Source organism: Triticum aestivum, chromosome 6B (assembly GCF_018294505.1).
Source record: "Triticum aestivum cultivar Chinese Spring chromosome 6B, IWGSC CS RefSeq v2.1, whole genome shotgun sequence".
Lineage (NCBI taxonomy): Eukaryota > Viridiplantae > Streptophyta > Magnoliopsida > Poales > Poaceae > Triticum > Triticum aestivum.
The window spans coordinates 325619046-325628676 of record NC_057810.1 but is presented as its reverse complement, the minus strand read 5'-3'; the positions used below and the strand labels follow the sequence as shown (position 1 = coordinate 325628676).

Genomic DNA, 9631 nt, shown 5'->3' with positions numbered 1-9631 from the left:
ACACGCATTTTTCCCTAAGGCAAATAAAACGCAAATAAAACTCCGGCAAAACCAAAATGGATTTAATCTTCATTTTTCCTAAATTTGGGAAAGTCATATTATTCCTTCTCTCAAAATTTTTATAGGAAAAACTTTATGAAGATAATTAAATAAATCCAAATGATCCTATTTTCAAAATTTGAGAAATCCCAAATATGAAAATAATGAAACTTCCAACTCTCTCTGAGGGTCCTTGAGTTGCGTGAAATTTTCTAGGATCGGAAAATGCGAGAAAAATATGATATGCATGATGACCTAATGTATAACATTCCAAATTGAAAATTTGGGATGTTACAAACCTACCCCCTTAAGATGAATCTCGCCCTCGAGATTTGGGTTGGCTAGAAAATAGGTGAGGGTGGTCCTTGAGCAAAACTTCCTCTCTTTCCCAGGTGGCTTCATCCTCAGTGTGGTGGCTCCACTGAACTTTACAAAATTTGATAACTTTGCTGCGGGTAACTCTGCTGGCATAATCGAGAATCTTAACAGGTTTTTCCTCATATGTCAAGTCATCCTTCAACTGAATTGCTTCCAGTGGCACTGTGTCTCTTAACGGTACCTCTGCTATCTCTAGGTGGCATTTCTTCAACTGAGAAACATGGAATACATCATGAACTCCTGACAGTCCTTCTGGCAATTCCAACTTATAAGCAACTTCTCCCATACGTTGCAAAATCTTATACGGTCCAACGAAACGGGGTGCTAACTTTCCTTTAACTCCAAAACGCTTAACTCCTCGAAGCGGGGATACTCTGAGATATACTCTGTCTCCAACTTCATACTCAATCGCTTTGCGCTTTGAATCGGCATAGCTCTTCTGTCTGGACTGGGCTACCTTGAGCCTGTCTCGAATCAACTTAACCTTCTGTTCAGACTCCTTAATCAAATCTGGTCCAAACAACTGACGATCTCCAGTTTCGTCCCATGACAACGGTGTCCTGCACCTTCTTCCATACAGAGCCTCGAAAGGTGCCATCTTCAAGCTGGTTTGGTAACTGTTGTTGTAGGAAAATTCTGCATACGGCAAATTATCATCCCAGCTAGATTCATAATCTAGTGCACAAGCTCTCAGCATATCTTCCAAAATCTGATTGACTCTCTCAGTCTGTCCATCGGTCTGTGGGTGGAAAGCTGTACTGAATTCCAATCTAGTTCCCAATGTCTCGTGCAACTGGTTCCAAAATTTCGAGGTAAACTGGGTTCCTCTATCTGATACGATGCTCCTCGGAACTCCATGTAGACACACAATTCTGGTCATGTATATCTTTGCCAACTTAGCACTGCTATAGGTAGTCTTGACTGGAATGAAATGAGCTACCTTTGTTAAACGGTCGACTATAACCCAAATCGAGTCATATCCTGAACGGGTCTTTGGCAAACCTGTGATGAAATCCATGCCTAGTTTATCCCACTTCCATTCGGGTATCGGCAACGGTTGTAACAATCCTGCTGGCTTCTGATGTTCTGCCTTTACTCTCTGACATACATCGCAAATAGCTACATACTCCGCAATATCCTTCTTCATTCCGGTCCACCAGAAAGTGTTCTTCAAATCTTGGTATTTCCTGGGTGAATCGAATAGGGTGAATCATGGGCTTCTTGTAAAATCAACTTCCTGATTTCTGGGTTATTGGGCACATAAACACAGTCTTCAAACCATAGGGTATCGTGTTCATCCTCACGAAATCCTTTAGCCTTTCCTTTGCCCATTTTCTCCTTTATAGAGGCAACTTCCTTATCTGCCTTTTGGGCTTCTCTGATTTTGTCCATCAGTGTCGACTGAATCTCCAATGTTGCTACATAGCCTCTCGGATATGTTTCCAAACATAGCTCACGAAGGTTTTCTGCTAATTCCTTTGGTATTTTCCCCGTCATTATCGTATTGACATGGCTCTTACGGCTCAATGCGTCAGCTACTACATTAGCCTTTCCAGGATGGTAATGCAATCTCATGTCATAATCCTTGATGAGCTCCAACCATCTCCTCTGTCGGAGGTTCAACTCCTTCTGAGTGAAAATGTACTTCAAACTCTTATGATCCGTGTACACCTCACAATGATTTCCAATGAGGAAATGTCTCCATGTTTTCAGGGCATGCACAACGGCTGCTAACTCCAAATCATGAGTGGCATAATTCAACTCATGGGGCTTAAGTTGTCGTGAAGCATACGAAACAACTCTTCCTTCCTGCATAAGCACTGCTCCAAGTCCTCGACGTGAAGCATCGCAATACACCTCATAATCCTTAGTCTGATCTGGCAATATCAAAACTGGTGAGGTAACCAATCTTTTCTTCAACTCCTGAAAACTTGCCTCACAGTCCTCGGTCCATATGAATTTGTTATCCTTCTTCAACAATTCAGTCATAGGCTTAGCAATCCTTGAGAAATTCTCAATGAATCTTCGGTAGTATCCTGCGAGTCCAAGAAAACTCCGAATCTCTCCAACTGTCGTTGGTGCTTCCCAATTAGTTACGGTCTCAACCTTTGTGGGGTCAACTGCTATTCCTTCTCCGGATATAACATGTCCAAGAAATCCAACTTCCTTTAGCCAAAACTCACATTTGCTGAACTTGGCGTATAACTGATGTTCTCTTAGCTTCTCCAAAACCAATCGCAAGTGTTCCTTGTGTTCCTCTTCATTCTTCGAGAAAATCAAAATGTCATCTATGAACACCACGACGAACTTATCCAAAAACTCCATAAACACTTTGTTCATCAGGTTCATGAAATAGGCAGGTGCGTTAGTCAATCCAAATGACATAACGGTATACTCGTACAGTCCATATCTCGTGGTAAATGCAGTCTTGGGTATGTCTTGCTCCCGAATCTTCAACTGATGGTACCCTGATCGCAAGTCGATCTTGGAAAACACTTTGGCTCCTTGCAAACGATCAAACAGATCATTTATCATTGGTAGTGGGTACTTGTTCTTGATTGTTACCGCATTCAATTCACGATAATCAACAACCATTCTCAAAGATCCATCCTTCTTCTCCACTAACAAAACGGGTGATCCCCAAGGTGAAGAGCTTGGGCGAATGTAACCTTTATCCAATAGCTCCTTAATCTGCGTCTTGATTTCTGCCAAATCCTTTGCTGGCATCCGGTACGGTCGCTTCGATATTGGGCCTGTACCAGGCAATAACTCAATCAAAAACTCAATGTCTCTATCCGGTGGCATGCCTGGTAATTCCTCAGGAAATACATCAGGAAAATCCTTTACCACTGGTACTTCCTCCTGCACAACTCCTGATAAGCAATTCACTTGTGTCCTGTTTGGCACATGCCGGGATACATACTTGATCCTTCTTCCTTCTGGTGTGGTAAGCAAAATTGTCTTACTGGCGCAATCGATGTTTCCTCCATACATCGACAGCCAATCCATACCAAGAATCACATCCAGACCTTGGGTTTCCAGAATAATTAAATCCGCTGGGAATACATGCCTTCCTATACTCAATGGTACTTGAAAACATCCTTGTCTGACCATGTATTCTGCTCCTGGCGAGCTTACTAGCATAGGTGTTTTAAGAATCCTAGTGGGCAGGCTATACTTTTCCACAAATCCCCTTGATATGTATGAATGCGATGCACCAGTATCAAAAAGAACGAGTGCAGTAAATGACTTAACCAAAAACTTACCGATTACTGCATCGGGCTGATCTTCAATCTCCTCCACATTAACGTGGTTCACCTGTCCTCTATTGAAAGGGTTCGGCTTCTTCCCAGAGCTTCCATTGCCATTTCCATTCTGGCCTTCTGGACAGTCATTTGCATAATGTCCGGTCTTCGAACACTTGAAACAAGTGACTTGACTCAGGTCTCTCTTGGTTGGGGTTGATGGGGTTGTTCGGTTCTGGCCGTTGCTTCCTCCATTCCCATTACCATTCTTGTGGCCATTATGGTTGTGCGTGCTACCTCCTCCATGGGTGTGCTGAAACTTAAATCCCGGTTTAGGGGTAAAACGGGGCTTCTGCTGGGCTCCAGAGTTATACTTCCCCTGTCCATACTTCCTCTTACGGTTCTCAATTTGCTGCTGCTTTCCTTCAATCATAAGGGCTCGGTCTACTAACTCCTGGTAGTTATTGAAATTTGCTACCATCAACTGCATGCTTAGTTCATCATTCAGTCCTTCCAGAAACTTCTCCTGCTTAGCTACATCCGTAGCAACGTCATCTGGGGCATAACGGGCTAGCTTACTAAACTCCTCCACATACTGGCCAACAGTCCTTCCTCCTTGGCGTAAGTTGCGAAACTCACGCTTCTTTATGGCCATAGCTCCTGCTGAAACATGGGCAGTGCGGAAAGCTTGCTGAAACTGATCCCATGTGACAGTGTCTACCGGGTAAGTGGCTGTGAAATTCTCCCACCATGCGGCTGCGGGTCCTTCAAGCTGATGTGCTGCAAACTTCACTCTTTCTCCATCTGTGCATCCTACAGTGGTCAACTCCCTTCCTATCTTGCGGAGCCAATCATCTGCTACAATCGGCTCGGTGCTACTGGAGTACACCGGCGGATTTAGTCTAAGGAAACGAGTCAAATGATCCGCAGGTGGTGGTGGTGGGTTGTTGTTGTTGTTGCCCTGGTTCTGCACCAATGTTTGAATCAGGGTGTTCTGCTGCTGGATCAGTTGGGTGATCTCTGGCGGGAAAACGAATCCAGGGTCACGTCTTGGAGGCATCTGATGGGTTTAGAAAAGAAGAGAAATTTAGAATAGAATGAGGTCTAAGGGGAATCACTACCCAAATGCACATGAGCAAATGCACACAAAATCACTCCATTCAATCAAACAAGGCTTACAACGATCTAACTATCGCAAGTGCGTGTACTATAATGTTTACATGGGGGGAATTCTACTAATATGTGGGGGACTTCTACTAATTTGAACCGGTGGAAGATTCCATGATGTCTGCTCCAGCTTCGTCTTCGAAGTCGGGTTCACTTGGATCCGAATCGGTGTCGTCGAGGATGATGTAGTTGTCTGGACATGCGACGTACTTGTCGTCCTCCTGGGATGCTAACTTCTTCTTGAGTTCTTCGGTCTCCTGCTTAAGATCGCAATTGTGCCTTGCTAGAGCTATGATCTCGTCCATGTAGTCCTTGCGTGTAGACTTTAGTTCTCCTTCTAGCTCGATGATCCTTGCCTTCGCATCCTTCAACTCTACCATATCATTGCACATCTGGTTCTCATGGCGTCGAATGTGCTGGTTTAACTCCTGGATAAAAGCTGCAATGGATCTATCCTTCTTGGTGCTGACTATGTCCCATTTGTCATCGCGGCGTCCGCAAATCTGGTAGATGGTGTCCTTGAGGTCTTCTTGATAAACTTCTCCAATGCGTCCTATGGTGATATGAGCTGCCATGCTCCTTCCTAGACTCCAGGTTGGTGCATTGAAAACACTATCTATGGGCTTCGTGATTGGCGCGAATGTTCTTCCCGGAACGTGAGCGTGAATCTTCCAGCGCTCCTCTTCAGGCAGAGTGGCGTTGAAAGTCCCGGTGAAACTTGGTAGTCCAATGTTCAGGTACTTGGTAACTTCCTTCAAGTGAAATCCAAATGGTGTGCCTTCATCCGGTTGGGTGTACTTAATCTTCGCGTCCTTCATCCTAAAGGGTAGAATAGATGAGGAGTTAGAAAATGAGAGGAGAGTAGTGATCTATGGCTTTAACTTAGTGGTCGTGTCCTACAGTCAGCGTGTGCTCTAATACCATCTCTGTAGCGACCTGACCCGAATGGATCACGTCTACTGTGCTACGGTGTCATCCCTGGATCAGTAATGCTGACACCACACAGTACATCGAGGTTTTATAGCAGAGTTGCAATCACACACTTATTACATCGATGGCTGAAAAAGAACTTATTACAATAATCATGGCTTAAGGCCATCTAATATCGATAACAGCGGAAGGCTTGGAAGATAAGTGAGTCCATCAACTCCATCGGCATCACTGAGTATAGAACCACGACCTAAACGCACCTCAATCGTCGTCTGAAAAGTCTGCAACATTAACGTTGCAGCCCGAAAACGGGTCAGCACATGGAATATGCTGGCAATGTAACACATAGAGAGTAATGAAACAATAAGCCTATACTACATGCATATTTGGCTGGTGGTAAGGCTCTATGGTTACAGTTTTGCGAAAAGCAAATTTTTCCCTACATCAAAGGAATAATTTTGTTTAACTATCATGGTGGTTGTTAAACATTGAGAATGGTTGACAGCATCCTCAATCCCAATTAAAAGTACTCATTAAAAACCCAATAGCTTTTATTAGAGGTAACATGTTGAGATTCACAATGATATTCAAGTACTAGATACTCAAGTTGTCCATAACCGGGGACACGGCTAATCATGATTAGTTTGTTACTCTGCAGAGGTTTGCGCACTTTTCCCCACATGACTCGATCGCCTCCGTTTGTTTTCTCGCACTGCATGGTGTTTGAGAAACGGATGACCGAGACATAGTCTTTCAGAAGCACTAGCACCTTACATGTGGGGTAGACCGGTACACCTACATCCCCTACATCTGCTAGTCCACCCCGTAAGAGTTCGCACAACTTAGTCAACTATGCTAGAGCCCATAGTAGCATGTGGCTGCACACGGAAGTTTCCAGTTTGAAATATCTTATGATCCCTTTGAGCCTGGGTGGCGGTCCAAAAAAAAACAGGCAAGTCCTGATAGACATCAGGTGCCTCAATCCACCCAGATGTGTGTTTAGGTTGCCACCTTAGATAAACCATTAAAATTATCAATCTCACATCTGTCATGGATATCACTCACCCAATCCACGTCTACTAGCATAGCATAGCATAATAAGCAAACGTAGAAGTAACTCCCAAAGGTTTCATAATAATACAGGTAATAGGTACTACCTCATCTACTTCCCATCCCACAATTTAATTAGATCCTAACAATGCAAGTGTTTGAGGGTTTGATCTAATGCAATAAAACTGGGTAGTAGGAAAGATATGATCAAGTGTTACTTGCCTTGCTGATGATCCGCGTGTCCTAGGGTTTCGAAGTAACAAGCGGCGCAATCCGGGTAATCTAACGCAGACAAACAACAAGCATACAATAAGTACTCATCTAATGCACAGGTAAATCTCGAATAAAAGATCTAACCAGAGAGTTCAACTTAAGAACCCTGGTTGCAAAAGAATCAAAAAACAAACGGCGGAAGAAAACAACTCGGTTCTAGCAAGTGGAAACTAGGTCAAAATTTTACTGTAGCAAAAGCTTGTTCAAGTTGATTAGACGGAACGGCGGTTTCGAGGCGAAACTCCAGGCACTTGAATCACCTGATTCCGATAAACGAGCGGAAAAATAGACTAGGAAGAAGATCGGATCTGAAATCACGATCGTGGAAGAATCGCGGAATAAATCCGACAAAAAGAAAAAGAAGAACGGTTAAACGAACAGACGTTCATTAACCTAGAAGAATCCGGTGATCACGTTCGTTAGGACGAACGGTCCGGCGAACGGTCCAAAACAACTAAATCGGAAAAGAAAACGAATCCGATCTAGGGTTTCGGAGAAGAAAAACCGAACGAAAAACTGATCTAGAAAACCGGAACGGTTTAGAGAAGAAAAGAATCGGATGAGCGGGGCAACCTTGGCGAGGTCTCCGGTGAGCGGGGCTCCGGCGGCGTCGGCGTAGGGCGGCGGCGTGGGCAAGGTGCGGTGGCGGCGCGGGTGTGGGGTGGCGCGGTGGTGAGGGGTGGCGGCGGCGAGGGTGGCGCGGTGAGGGGTGGCGCGGTGAGGGGCGGAGGAGAGGAGAGGTGTTGGTTTGATGGTTTAGAGGGGGGGGGGTGCTTGGGTATTTATATTGGGGAGGGGAGGGTTTTGCTTGGGGTAGGGGACAAGAAATAGATTAGGATTAGGAATAGATCTAGGATTAGATACGGAATAAACGAAGTAGGAAAAGAGTCCTACTAGGACAAGGAAAAAGGAGTGGCTCCCTGGCCCCCTTGGTGCGTGCGCGCGCGGTGGCCTTGTGGCCTTGTGGCCTTGGCCGGCCGGCGGCTAGCAGCTTGGGCCTTTGGCCCAAGGCGCTGCAGTTTTTTTTAAACGGTCTCGCGCGCAGAAAAAATAAATAAAAAAAATCTAAACGAACTCAAAATTAATAAAGTAAACTTTCCCCTACTCCTAAAAATGAATCGAACAAAATGAACTTTACTCGGGGCCTAAAATGCAATTTTTTTAAAACACGCATTTTTCCCTAAGGCAAATAAAACGCAAATAAAACTCCGGCAAAACCAAAATGGATTTAATCTTCATTTTTCCTAAATTTGGGAAAGTCATATTATTCCTTCTCTCAAAATTTTTATAGGAAAAACTTTATGAAGATAATTAAATAAATCCAAATGATCCTATTTTCAAAATTTGAGAAATCCCAAATATGAAAATAATGAAACTTCCAACTCTCTCTGAGGGTCCTTGAGTTGCGTGAAATTTTCTAGGATCGGAAAATGCGAGAAAAATATGATATGCATGATGACCTAATGTATAACATTCCAAATTGAAAATTTGGGATGTTACACATATGTACTGCATTTGTTTAATCTCAAACTTGCTCAAGCTTTCTTAGCTGTTTGCCTGAAATGCCAACATGCATTGCCTGGTGATTGATGTGCAATAGTTGTTTGTTGCTCCTTGTAGTCATGTTTTACTTAGGTTTTTTGTATGTACTTTTGTATTAATGTTGTAACATATATTGAAAATCAGATAGTTTACGACGCTTTTCATTGCCCACTTTTTTTAAATTGTTGTTCCTTTAAATATGCAGCAGAAATTAGATGGCTGGGACAAGTCATAAGTCAAAACAGGATGGACCTGCTGGATCAAGCCATGACGACCTTGCATCTCATGGGTATGAAGAGCATCAAACACAAGTGTGCACATGCTCATGAAGTTTTTATGTTCTTCCTGTACATAACAGATTTTGTTTTCCATTTTTTATTTATTTATGTGGTTTCTATCTTCCAGCCACAGAGCAATGCACCAATAACTGGGTACAAGTGTATGAGAACTAAAGCAGCTGCTGCAAGGGGGAAGCGCCCTAATGATATCATTAGTAACGAGAATAGCAACGAGAGCCAAGCTGCAGATGCTGGGAATAAAAATATCGAATGTGCAGACGTCGACCAACCTCCAAAAGCAAAACGCCAGAAGACGGGAGGAACTAAGGTATTTTGCATAGTTGCCTCAGTTTCACTGAGCAGTTGCCCAACATTGATGCATAAGTTGCCTATGTTGTGATGAACCTTTTTTCCCTTCCCTTTTGCTAATTCCCTTTTTCTGTTTTTTCCTTATGTGCAATAGGGTCGTAGGAACAGGGCATCCCCTGCAAGGCTCTTCAAGTTGAACAAGGACTTGGTTCCTGACCAAAAGGGTGTCATCATCGGAAAAGAATTTGGCGGCATTCTGGACCTTGCAGCGAGTAGCATGCCCGGAGATTTTAGCCAGTGGATAATGAAGCATTACGACCCGGAGATTTCGCAGATAGTCATTCCAGAAAGGGGGAAGATTCCTGTAGATGTCGCAAGTGTCCGTAGGATATGGGGTTTGCCCAACAGGGGCAGGAAGGT

The 9631-nt window shown here is 43.8% G+C and overlaps 1 protein-coding gene across 1 annotated transcript; it reads right to left on the bottom strand.

Moving 5' to 3' along the window:
* Positions 1-391: 391 nt before the first annotated feature.
* LOC123140107 (uncharacterized) lies at positions 392-868 on the bottom strand (the record flags this gene model as incomplete). Its single annotated transcript, XM_044559839.1, has 1 exon — positions 392-868. A coding segment is annotated over one exon (477 nt), but the record flags the coding sequence as incomplete, so codon positions are not given.
* Between the last annotated feature and the right edge of the window lie 8763 nt (positions 869-9631).